Source organism: Oculina patagonica, chromosome 10 (assembly GCF_052425735.1).
Source record: "Oculina patagonica isolate OP01 chromosome 10, crgOcupat, whole genome shotgun sequence".
NCBI lineage: Eukaryota > Metazoa > Cnidaria > Anthozoa > Scleractinia > Oculinidae > Oculina > Oculina patagonica.
In genome coordinates, this window is record NC_135767.1 from 18,205,262 (window position 1) to 18,218,351 (window position 13,090).

The 13,090-nt window shown below is 38.8% G+C and overlaps 1 protein-coding gene across 1 annotated transcript in view; it reads left to right on the top strand.

The window, feature by feature from the left end:
• The window catches only part of LOC144628970 (Fanconi anemia group D2 protein-like), a 44,728-nt gene that overhangs the window by 27,686 nt on the left and 3,952 nt on the right, over window positions 1–13,090 (top strand). The window contains exons 25-40 of the mRNA XM_078487104.1: window positions 115–218; window positions 302–417; window positions 1,046–1,154; window positions 1,559–1,676; window positions 2,207–2,243; window positions 2,716–2,837; window positions 2,962–3,043; window positions 4,197–4,313; window positions 5,422–5,550; window positions 6,040–6,158; window positions 8,657–8,770; window positions 9,219–9,352; window positions 9,927–10,026; window positions 10,525–10,650; window positions 11,286–11,385; window positions 12,643–12,714. Coding sequence (XP_078343230.1) covers window positions 115–218; window positions 302–417; window positions 1,046–1,154; window positions 1,559–1,676; window positions 2,207–2,243; window positions 2,716–2,837; window positions 2,962–3,043; window positions 4,197–4,313; window positions 5,422–5,550; window positions 6,040–6,158; window positions 8,657–8,770; window positions 9,219–9,352; window positions 9,927–10,026; window positions 10,525–10,650; window positions 11,286–11,385; window positions 12,643–12,714 — 1,699 coding nt within the window. The remainder of the gene's footprint in view (window positions 1–114; window positions 219–301; window positions 418–1,045; window positions 1,155–1,558; window positions 1,677–2,206; window positions 2,244–2,715; window positions 2,838–2,961; window positions 3,044–4,196; window positions 4,314–5,421; window positions 5,551–6,039; window positions 6,159–8,656; window positions 8,771–9,218; window positions 9,353–9,926; window positions 10,027–10,524; window positions 10,651–11,285; window positions 11,386–12,642; window positions 12,715–13,090) is intronic.

A 13,090-nucleotide genomic window follows, 5' to 3' on the forward strand; every position in this document is an offset into this window, starting at 1 on the left:
TGACCATTCTCTAGCCTGTAACTTGATGTTGAGGAATCATGAACCTTTTGTAGCTTTGTCTAAGTTATGTTTAAATTAATGTTCTTGTTTAATATTTTTTTATCTTTTAATCAGTGCTACTGTCTCCCTTATTTGCCTGGCACCTCATTTTCGTCTGCTGAGGGTTTGTGAAGAAAGTCAGCACAAGGGAGACCTTGAAGGAATTGATGCTCTTTTAGGTAAAAGTTTGTCTTTTTGAAATACCATTAGTAACATGCTTTGTAGTTCACTCGTTTCTAAATGTAAATTGTACCTTTTTCAGGGTGCCCATTGGTTAGTTTTAAACAAGAAATGACCAATGAAATAGCTTCTTTAGATCAAGCGGATCGTGAAGTCATCTGTGGAACTTTGTTTCACACTGTGAACTGGTTCAGGGAGGTACGTGTGTTGGAGTGGTTTTCAATTAATTGACGTTAAATCAAAACCAAAGTCATCAGTCTCGCCAATTACAAAAGACACAGACAATCCAGTAAACCAATCAAAGCTCAAAGCAGGCTTATCTGTGCAAGAGTTAAAAAAACTGACACATTTTTTCATATTGTTAATTAAACGTCATCATGACAGGAAGGGGTTCTCCCAGAGCATCGTATACCATGTCTTTTAAAATCAGAGTTGTTGCATATGCTCTTGACAAAGGAAACCATGCCACTGTAAAGCAGTTCAACGTATATGAACGCTCTCAGCAAATACACAAAATTAGATTTGGCCAAGCACGGTGACCCTCTCTTTCCATCACATTTCTATTATCTCCTTGACTTATTGACAGCATACCAAGTTTCGTTGGAAATCTAAGGCAAGTTCTTATACTAGGGAATCACCTTAACAGAGTCCACCTCTTGTCCAGAATCGGGTTTTAAGAAAGGCAGGTTATTTTGCTGATCTGTCAATAAACTATATATTTTTTTTAAATCAAACCCACCATATTTTTAGCAACCAATATAGTTTGTAGTCAATTAGATTAATTTATTATCAAATGTTCAGTGAAGGTGGATTGATGTTTGTTTAGGTTGTGAATGCCTTTGCAACTCAAGAGGACCCTGAAATGAGAGGAAAGAGTATTGCTAGACTTCAGGGCATCACAGATTTGTGTAAAGTTCTTGAAAAATGCCTTGCAGGTCTGTTTTAAAATATTGTTAAAAATTTGATTTTTTTATTCTGTCTAATCAATTAACCTTTAAACAAACCCGTACAAAATTACTGAAAATTTTACTAACTTGAAAGTGTGTTAGGGAACATTTCTTACATGTAAAACAAATCATGTGGCAAGAAAATTGGCTGTTATAAAGATAAGTACAAATTTCTTATGCCTAAAGGTATGACTTTATTCTGTGTCTGAAAACAACAGTGATTGCTTTGGCCTTGTTTGATTTATATTTACAATTTCCAGGAGAAATGTTCTCCCCCTGATTCATTAGTATAACAAACTTGGTCTTCATCTATATAATGGTAATAGGTGTGTTGAGAACATTATTCCTGTATTAAGATTACTTACTTCAACCTCAAAATGAACCTTTTTCAGCCACACCATCATACAAACCTCCACTGGCTACATTTGATTTTGAAGACTCAGTGGTGACAAGTCCAGCTCCTCATGGGAACACAGCGAAGACAAAAAAAGCAAAGAAAACAAAGAATGGGTAAGAAAAATTGCAGATCTCATTTTCATTCCAGTTCCATAGATCTTTACATTCATTTCAACTTTCTCTAAAACAGACACCATCAGGTCTGGCCCCAACTGTCTGTCTTAGAGCAGTGTCCGTCTTAAAGGGAGTTCGGTTATAGCAAAATGACTGAAAAACGACATGTTCTAACGGCTAGTGTCCGTCTTTTGGTGGTTTCCATTTAGCTGTAATCCATTTGACTTACAGATATTCCAAAGATGGAAAATCAAAGCGATATAAGTTAAAGTATGACAGATTTATTTACACAAACTTCTGCATTGGTTTGGCAGTCATAGCTACAGATCCATATAAGGCTATGGATTCATGATGACCAGTTCTGGCAATCAAACCATCATTCTTAGTTACAAATAGTTCTTTAGAAACTCTAGCTTTCCTTATTGAATTAAAACAGTCCTAAAGCATTTTGCTTATGGACTGCGTGTTTGAAATCATATAGATTCAAGGACATTTTGTTAATGTGTTTGTTTACATTTTGCCTATAATAGATCTAACAGTGAAAAGCCTGATGATTCCATAGAAAAGGTAAAGAAATATCATTTAGTTTCAGGTGAAAGCGCAGCTGACCTGGACCTTTTGTCATTGGATCTTAAGTCCAACAGAATTACCAGGGGGGAAAGAATATGATTTTCCAGCTTGCCCTTCAGACAAGTAAAAACCATTTTGTGCAAGCCTGAAGGTGTTTCCTAGTGAGCTGACTTCATCTGCCAACTAAAAAGTTAAAAAAATTGTAACTTGCCCATTGGGCGAGGGATGGATTAAAATCGACTAGCCTGACAGGAAAATCCACTAGCCTGGGCTATCCAACAGGATTTTTTTTTGCCCGATGCTTACTACTAGGCCATACCCCTTTCAGCAGATGGATAATTCCTTTCTTGGTTGTTTACCATTTCCCAAAAAATCCAGAAATTTTGGATGGAATGATGATAGAAGACTGATTTGGCCCTCCTGCTTTGTGCATTGCAGAACGCTTAGTTAGTTGCTTCTTTGCTTGTAGATTAAAGAGATGGGAAAAGAAAATGATAAAGAAAGTGAGACACAAAAAGACAGCCCCAAAGAAGTAAAAGAAAAAGAGAAGCCAACCTCGGTGTCAATGTCACAGTATCGAGCATCTCTCAGGTACAGACAAGTCTTTGTATGCATGTAATTTTCTAAACTTTTTTTTCATTAAAACTCTATAAACCAACTTGTTTTTTTTTTTTATTTAAAAAAATTAACAAAAAATTGTATTTTGTTTTTATAGAGAACTGGATCTCAAAACATTTGGTATTCTAAAATGTGGATTAGTGTCCCGTGCTGTTCTGGATTCTGACATGAATACAGAGGTTTGTAGATACATGTAAAATAATGTCACTAAACCTTTATTAATAAATGTTGTAGTAGGATACAACAGTCACATAATTTTTTTGTGGGTCGCATGGTAATCTGTTAGTGCTTTGGACTCTGGATAAAGGTGTCCCATTCCAAGCACTGGCTGGGTTCACACTTTGCTCTTGCAGGGTCTGTTTCACACCTTAGTATGCATTGGTACCACCATTCCATGGGATGGCTCAAGCTGGCACTGGCTGGGCTCACTGTGTTGTGTTTTTTGAGCAAGACACTTTTCTCTTGCAGGGTCTCTTTCAGCTCTTAGTATAAAATGGGTACCACCAAACTGCTAGGTCAACCTCACAAAATGAAATAAAGTAACCTTTTAGGACTAACACCCCATGCATTCCATCAAGGGATGACCGAAGCACTGGCTGGGTCTACTGTGTTGTGCTGTTGGGGAAGTTACTTTGTTCTTACAGGGTCTCTTTCCACACCTTAGTATAAATAGGTACATCAGCAAACGTCTTGGGGTAGCCCCTGAAAGACTAACATCCCATGCATCCCTCCCAGATGCTTCATGGTACGGAAACCAGTAATGTCACCCCTATCTTACCAGGGTAGACTCCAACTGTTAGCCAAACCAGATCTTTATTTGCATGTTTTATTGCAAACAGTGTAATATGGACACCAAAGATACAGGAAAGCATGTCTGTATTATGGAGATTTCCCTATTACAGAGGAAGAGTTTATATGAATTTTGGTCTCTTTTGGACCAAGTGAACTTATTGTGATAGGGTGGTGTCCATGTTATGGAGGTGTCCACAAGGAGAGGTGCAGCTGTGTCTATTTAGCTGTCAGTACCTCATGTTCCTTGTAGTGACCAACCCTCCAGGTTAAGACCATTTTAGTCGCCATGGCGACTAAATTGGAACTGAAGTCGCCGGCCTGGCGACTAAATTTGAGAAGAAGGATTGAAAGCATGAGCTTAAATTAGCGACTAAATTTTTTCACTGGCGACCAAACTTGAGCAGTCGGTTGCCAGATGGCCACTAAGGAAACAAATAAACTTGGAGAGTTGGTGACTGTCACAACTTGTCTCCCATACCTTTCCAACAGTAACATAATATACTCATCTTTCATTTTCTCCTTGTCATGTTTTTTATAAAGGAGACAACAATTGTGCAACTCCAGGCTCCTCAGCTTGAGTTTTTGCTGGACGATCTTTCCAGGAAACTTCAACATTCGCTATCTGCATCTGCATCTTCCAGAAGAAGTTTTCTCAAGGTTAGTATTGGAAAGATATTTAGTAGCAGTGGCATATAATGTAGTGGCAATGGTACTGCTAGCACAAGTAGGCACCTTTTGGAGCCTAGTGGCTGATGGGGCCAGGTTCCATAAATGAGGGAGGTAAATGGATTTACAGATCACTTAAAAAGTGCAGACTTTTGCGATAAATTGAGTGGATTCCAGATTCTGAAAATGTATCTGATCGCAAATTAGTTTAGAATTTTGACCTGGATTCCAGACTCTTGTTGTCTTGAACTATGGAGTTGTTGTCCATACTTTGCCAAGATGTAATTGCATTATATTGATGTAGCATTACTTTTGTATAAGGAACAATGATAGAAAATGTCCTGAAAGAGCACCATCAAAAAAGACATCCATAGTCCACTGCAGTGAAACTGTACCACCAAAAGTTTTCAAGTAATGATAAATGTGGATCTGATTTGAATAAAATAGTGCCAGATTGACAGATTGGCAGATTCTGTGCCAAGTATGTTCATGTATGTAACTGTCCCATGCAAGCAATATTTGAGAGCTGCTTGTCTGAAGGACAAACTGGATTTTAAGTTTTTTTTCCAGTCCTGTGTATTCACATTCCCTCATAACATGAAGCAGCCAAGTGTATTGCTTTTCCCGGCTGTAAGGAATACTAGTCCATTTTAGGTTCCAGGCTTTTAGCCAGGTGGGAGTCCAGGAGTCCTATGGATGACCACTTTTCAGAGAAAATTAATATGAATAACTGTATACAGAGTTGTTTTTGGCAAATTTGGAAATCTTTAGATACCTTTCCACTCATAACTGCAGACAAACACCTTGTATACTCCTCAGGCCCTCCTATGGGGACAAAGTCAGGCCTTATAAAAATTTTGGGCTCCCACTTTTTAAATCCTGGCTAAAAGCCTGCCTGCATCTTTATTGTGGGGACCCACAATATGGTACTTTGGAAGTTTACAGTATATACATGCAGTTTGCAACAGAAACTAAATTTTGGCACTGGTGTTGTTGACCTTGGTAGACGTTTTACCTTGTTTCTGTAATATAGCCACCATATTACGTTAAGGAGCCTGTCAGTGCATTTTGGTTCAACTGGTTCACTGTTTGACCTTAGGTTCGTCAGGATAAACTTGTGGGCTTCTCCAACTTGTCAAGATATTCATCAAAGGGAGTAGCCAAGTACGCTGTGGACCTGTTGCCAGCCTTATGCGAGCATTTAGAAGCTTCAAGTGCTTTCTTTCAAGTAAGACAGTTTTGCTAGCTTCTTTGTTTATTGGAATTAATTATGTGTGTCTTAAAGCAGCATAGATGTACAGAAAATGTCAGGGATATCATTTGACAGCAAATTGAGGTCATGTACGGTGCATAAAGGAGAAAATAGCTGACTTTTGCTGTTGGTGATGCAAAAAGCTAGAATTGATTTATTTTTCACATTTTACAAAGCTCTCCAACTGCAGCATTTTGCTTTGAAATGCTAAAAAGAGACCTATTCTCAAAGAATGCTTAAATTCACAAATGTTTCTAAGTTGTGAATAATTGCATGAAGACATTGGCTGGCCTGTAAGTTTTGCTTCATTTGGATCTTAATGAACAAATTTATTGTGCCTCCTGCTTGGTTATCTTAAATGTGTGCAAGTTGTAACTCTACAACTAGATGACGACTTGCCATTCATAAACGTCTGTTCCTGTTTTACTGTTTGATTAGCGCCTTTTTACTTGATTTAATTTGTAGGCTTTGATAGCCCAGAATGATGGACTGATAGATGGGCCAGGTCACAACACTTCAGAAGCACAGACAATGGCATCATGTTTTCACTTGCTTTTCAACTGTTTGCAGACTCTTTTTGCATGGTTTGTGCTATTAAGGCTGATTTTCACAGCATAGAGCGTTATAATCTATTGAAAATCAAACGGAAGGAGCAGTAAAGGCTTATGACTCCCCTATTGACAATGACATGAAAACTAAATTGTTGGAGTCCCAAGCAGAAAGGAATTAAGTACTCCGAGGGCCTAAAAGCTAGCATTGTAATTGGTTTGTTCTTCCACTTCTGCTTGCAGCTCTGTCAATCCAGCTAAGTGACAGAGTCATAAGCAGAATAAAAAAAAAAGTGGAAACAGTCTGAATCTTCTGACTTCAATTCCTTTGAGCTTACGACTCTACTTGCAACCCCATCGTTTGATTTTCACTAGGTAGCAAGTGCTCTTAAGACTCCAATTATGACTCTACGTCTTTGTTGCTAGAGAAAACCAGCCTTTACAGAAATAGTTTACGTCAAGATTTTGCTGAAGTTCATTTTACTCAATGCTCTCAGTTTACATTCACAAAATACAGTTGAGCCTCTTTATTATGGACACCAAAGGGGTAGAGCTGAGTGTCTGTAATATGGAGGTGTCTATTGTAGAGATAGAAATTATGTAGATGTAATATAGGCATTAGGGGTGTCTCCATTATACAAGTGTTAATAAGGAGAGGTTCGAAGTTTTTATTAATGCCATGTAAAAAGCTTTTCTTACTGAACCCGCTAAAATCCATACAAAATCAGCCTGTCTTGCTTGCTTTTTGACAATAACAATAGAGGCTGTGACATTTGTGAAAGAAAAGCTAATGTAATATACATTAATTTTATCGGGATGTGTCAATGATAACGTTGTTGAAAGGCAAACATACAGTATTGTGAAAAAGTAATGCACCCGAAATTCGGCGAAATTCGCGCTTTTCGGGGCTTTTCGAGGAAATTTCGCTTGAAGCGATATTTCTGCGACAATTCGCGCTGTTTCGTCGTATTTTCGTGACGTCTATTGTTTAAAACCACGCGAAATTTCGAAGGATAATTCGCTGTGTGCGGTAATTTGTCGCGAATTATCGCGCACTTTCGCGAATTTTCAGGCACTTTCACGCGATAATTCGCTTGATCCTGAACTTTCGTGGCGATATTTCGAGACAGTTATAAGTGTTTCAAGCAAAACTTGCCGTGAACGAAATTTAGATCTTTCATCTTGATCGTTTTCTTTTCGAAACTGTTGTGTTGTTGTGAGATATGGCTAAAACGCGTTAGGTGTTGTTTTTAAAATTCGAACACGGAGGAAAGAAAACAGGAAAGTTTATCCAGACCATAAAAATGTAATAAACGCATTGGAATTCAAACAGCTACTAAGCCATTTACCTGTAACCGACAATAAACAAAAAATAGCCTGATTCCGTGCAGCCTGATAGCGTAAAACAACTCAGAACAACTGCATGTCGATCGAACATGGCGCCTGGCACATAACAACTAAACAAGTTACAGTTTTTTAGCAGGTAAAGTCCTTTCCTTTCGACGGTTAAATCTATACATTGGTTAGCCATACAGTAATTCTTCTCATCTTTTCTCTTCTTGGTGTCCAAGAAAGCACAGAAGTCCAGAAATTATAACAATATTCTGCCGATCAGCATCAACTTTCGAGCGAACGAACACATGCACACACTCGGAGGATCTGGGGCCAAACGGTTGCTATGACAATGGCAGAGTGTCCTGGGCACAAGGTTGATTCGACAAGACGATTCCTGAATGTTTTTGCGATGTTGATGTGTGGAAATCGTATACTTTGAGACCTTTTTAAGCTTAAGTGAAGAAGAAAAAGCCTATGGAAAGGTTCCTTGCAATGCTTGTCTTTTATCTGGATCAAAGGGTCGAAAAATATGCGAGAATTAGTAACATCTGAAGCGAATTTTGCTTTCGATGTCAGCGCGATCTTTCCGTGAATGTTGTTGCGAACGCACTAGTACTGTTTGCCTTTATGAACTTGGAATTTTTGGTAAGTAATAAATTATTCTTATCACTCAAGATTGTTGTGGTGTTATTTAGACTTAATATGGAACAGTTGTTGTTCACGCTACATCGAATTTAAAAGAACGGTAACCAAGATATATTTTGTGTCAAGTAACATGAGCAGGCGATCGTATCAATCCCGCGGAGAACTTTAATCGAAGGGGACCAAACTACTGTTGAGCTGCACGCGAATTTTCTTCTAGTGAGTAGCGAAATATTGCGAATTATCGCGAATTATCGTTGAGGCAAGGAAAATTCGAAGAAATATCGGCCTTTGTTCTCGCGAAATTTCGCTCGAAGTGACGCGAACTTTTTGCGCGACTTTTCGCGCGAAATTTCGCGAGAACAAAGAACGAAATTCGCGCTTTTCGGGTGCATTACTTTTTCACAATACTGTAGGTCTTGTGTCATTTCAGGTTGAAATTTTTTAGGTTTTTGATTTTTTTTCGTTTTGCCCAATGTCTTACAGCAATTTCTTACTCTGAGTATTTAAATACCTGATGAAAGATACATTGCCAATGCTCTGTTGAACTTTTTTAGGAGTGGTTTTATGATGAGTGAACACCAAACCCTCTTGAAGAAAGCATTGTTCGTGCTGTCGTCACGAATAAAGCTTTCCAGCAAGTCCCAGCCTGGATTCCAAGAGCTTCTGAAGTATGTCGTTGCTGTGTCATGTGTTTTGTTTGTTATGTTTTATTCAAACCCACTCCCCCTACAATACCAGTGCCTCATCTTCTACTGGAATGTAACAAACTTACAGACCAACCCCTAGCTTTCTTGATAGAAAGTCTTGGTAGAATACTGCACGAGTATTGCCGAAAAGACTAACAATAAAAAATGATGCTTACCTCCGAGTTCATTTTCAAGTTTAAAATGAATTCAAAGCAATTGAAATTTCCAACTTCTTAAGTTGAGTACATAACTCAGCAGGCGTGTAGCTAAAAAAAAGTCAGCTCAATGAGACATCCCTGTAACTGCAATGGTCGTTTACATATTAAATCTTTCTCTTACACTTCAAACATAGGGTGTTTTGTACCTTAAACAAAAATTCTTTGTTGACTCTAGCTACTTATCTATGATAATACAATCTTTGTACTTGCAGACAGAGCTTTCACTACCTTGAGCAGTTCTCCAGCAGTGTACCTAACATCACAACAGCTGTTAGTCTTACAAAGCTTTTAGTGGTTTTGAGTGAGAGAGGGCAGGACAGTGAAAACAGTATGGGTACTGCTTTAGGTAAAAGTGTTTCAAACCCTTGTATGTTAGGGCAGTTGGTGTTTTAGACTGTCCACAGCCTCTTGATTTTTCAACGCAAAAAAGCAAATAAAAGGAGCAAGCGCGCGGGGAAGGGGGGCGGGAAGCGAGCTAAAGAAAGATAGAGATGTCTACAGCCCCTCTTTTTTTTCGCTCCCCATTGAACATTGGCTCACATACAAGCATGACCAACTTGTGGACATTGTGAGAACTTCTCTGTTGTTTCTATGGCCAAGATTAAGTCCTGCGCTTGTGTTTTTGTTAATTTTGACGTTATTGTTCTTTTGATGAAGTCCTCTTATTTAATTCAAGGACATGTTAAATATTATTGCCAAAGAAATGTAAATTGTGTCTTACTCAAAAACGCGAAATTAAAGTGATTCAAAATACCAAATGTTCACAAAATTGCGAAATTTAACTGTTGCGAAATATGTGCACCTTAAAAACGCGAAATTAATGTGTCACGAAAATTTCATGTAATAAAGTAACCAGAAGAGTTCTTATCCAAAGAAAATATTTTGAGGCATTTTGGTATATTTTTTGCATTCTTTTTCAGCTGAGTTAACAGGGAATTTCTTAAAACGCGAGTGGCTCAAGTCTGATGGTGAAAAAGAAAGTGGTGCCAAATTTAATGAGGCACTGCAGTTCTTGCTAAGGTGAGGCAAGCACATCACACATCTAGTTCTCTTGGCAGGGTTTGTATGGGTCCTGGAAAACCTGGAAAGTCCTGGAATTTTATTGTGGCACAAAACGACTACCGGTCCTGGAAAGTTCTGGAAATCTGTTAAACTCAAGTAACAACTGAAATCTCAGAACTAAAATTACAAGAAATGTACAGATAGTAAGGAGAAATAATATTGAGATCATGGGAGTGAAAGGAATAATGTGAAGAGTCCTGGAAAAATCAATCTGAGTCCTTGAAAAGTCCTGGAAAATTGTTTTTTAAAAAGGGTACAAACCCTGTCTTGGGTAACAAGTTTTATCATTAATGTGTTTTTGTATGGTGTTTAGATCAAGAACTGGGGCTTGAAATTGGTGTGTCTTGTTCCATCCTTAAATGTGTTCTCTCAAACAGTGCCTATGATGGATAAATTCAGAGTGAGTAGTGAAGTTATTTTTGAGTACCCTCTTTTTGCTCATTCCTTTATGGCCAGGTTTCACTTGTCTTCTGCTGAGGACACTCTAGCCACAATAGAGGAAATTGCTGGTGGAGCAATGGCAGAACTGATTGAAGATGAGGATAAAAATGCTGTCTCTACAACCTATCCAACCCTTACAAGGTGAGTATCTCAGTGTTCCAGATAAGAGGAGTTCTCAGATCAAAAACCTGACAAGGCAAACTACCTTAACTGACAAATTCACACTCTCGTCCCCAGAGCCCTTGATCCTTCTGATCTGCACCAGGGATCGAGACCTCTGGCCAGTCCTGATTTGTGAGCATGCGCAGAGTACTCTTTCAAGATTTTCAGCAATCAGATTTTTTAGATTTGACAATGAGTCAGTGATTTGCAGACTTCTGGCGTTGGAACCAGCCAGAGGTCTCAATCCCTGGTGCAGGCCAGAAGGATCGTGGATTCTGACAAATTCACTGAAGCCTTCTCTCTAATGACTTGCTGGGAACAGTGGGGATTTGACCCTTTGGAATTTCTTGTTGACCCCTTCCCTTAAAAACCTATGTGGACCAGTGTATCTTTGAGCAGTTTAATGCCCTCGTGTAATTCAGAGGGTCATATTATCATTTCCATCTGAGACAACGGTACTACATTGAATTAGTCATGATTATTTGGAATGCCATTTTTACAAACATCTGGCAAAATATTCAACTCTATGGTCCTGACTTAATCATGGTGTATATATAATGGCCTAGGTTCTTACCAGTTTATACTGACGGTTTTTCTCTTGAATTCTTAACTAGATCATCCCTGGCGTGTTATTACCGAGCAATGATGGAAGAGTTGATTGGAAGCATGAAACAAACTCATGCTGTACCACTCAAAAGGACTGACTCACCAGAGGTGGGAGTCATATTCATTTCTGCTAGTTTAGTAATTAGTGCGCAGTTAAAGAGGCTATGTCACGCATTTTTAGGCAATTTTGGCACTGACCAACTGGTCATAGAATTAACTGAAATATCAAAATAACGGCTTAAAACTGTACAAGAACTCAAAAGAAACACAGAAAGGCCAAAAAGGGGCATGGATGGGCAAAATTTGTGGACCCGAGATAAAAACGGATTGCGTTAGGATAAACTTGAAAAACGTCGCCCGACTTTTTTCAAGTTTATCTCAATTTGTATAAAAAGTGTCATTTACAATGCTAAAAAATAATCCTTGTTTGTTATGTGGCTGTGATTTTGCCAATGAAAGACTTTTGCTCTGTTAATTTGAAGTTTAGAGCTCTTAAGTAACGAAAATAAATACAATTACCTACTATTAAAATACCGTGACATAGCCCCTTTAACTGGCCTTGTTCCTCTTCTGACCTCATCAGCTTTGACCAAAAAAGGCAACACTTTTACTCGTGTTCTGCAGGAGGAAAAGATCTTTCAGACGATGCCCAGATCATAGCGATTGGATTAATTGAGCTTGAAATAAAGCACCAAAATGCTTTGTTTGTTTGAGTGAAAAAGTCAAATAAAAATTTTAAAAAATGTCTAAACAATGTGGTTTTTTTTTCAAAAAATTACCACAGGTGTCAATGGCTCAAACCTCTGCTAATAGACTTCCTTAGCAGACACTCAGTTATATCTTGGTAACACACATAATATACCCTTGCAACTGAACTTCCCCCTGTAAACAGACAGTTCCCGGGTACACACTTTCAATATAGCCTCCTTTTCCCTTCAGTTGTCGCATCTTCCTTAAGTAGTCATTTCACCAAAAGGGAAAGGGCAGGGGCTGTGAGAATAGAGGGCAGGAGGGGTGCCAGAGGCAGTAGAAGAGAGGGCGGGAAGCAGGATTTCCAAGGTGGGAACATTGCATAATATTTGCAATAGAAATAGTACAAAGGGGTGGGGCAGGAACTGGGAGGAAAAGGAATGGGAATTAGTGCATTCAAACTCTACTCCCACCCCCCCCCCCTCCCCCCTCCCCTCTTCCAACTGTACCTGCAAATACTTACATTTACTCTAAGAATGTTTTTTGCATTATTGTCTAACTATTATACCCAGAAAACACTTTGAGTTCCTGACAGGATTTGAACCCATGGATTCCCAAACCATTAAGCCACAGAAAACGCGATCTCAACTCTGAGTTTTGTTTTTGTCCTGTCAGAATCACAAAGAGAGACTTGTTAAACTGAACATTTCTGTGAGGATTTTCCACATCATGATCAATTTGGTTAAGGTAAGCGACATTGCTATAAACATATTGCTGTGGTTAACACTGATGCGTCTGTTTAAACATTCTAATAGTAGTACACTCGGTAAAAACTGGGGAGCTCTGGTGGTATAGTAAGACTGCTGGATGCCAGATCTAGATGTCCTGTAGAAATCTGACTTATCCTGTTGTGTTCTTGGGCAAGACACTTTACTCTCACAGCAGTGCCCCTTTCCACCCAAGAAATGTATAGTAGTAAACTGTTAGGGCCATATAGGGGACCTTAAAACTGCCAGGGGGCGGGGGGGGGGGGAGAGGGATTGTAACCTGCAATGGACTAGCATCGGATCTTGTGAGAGTGGGGAAACTCCTTGTCATTTCATGCTACAAAACTAGGAGAAGC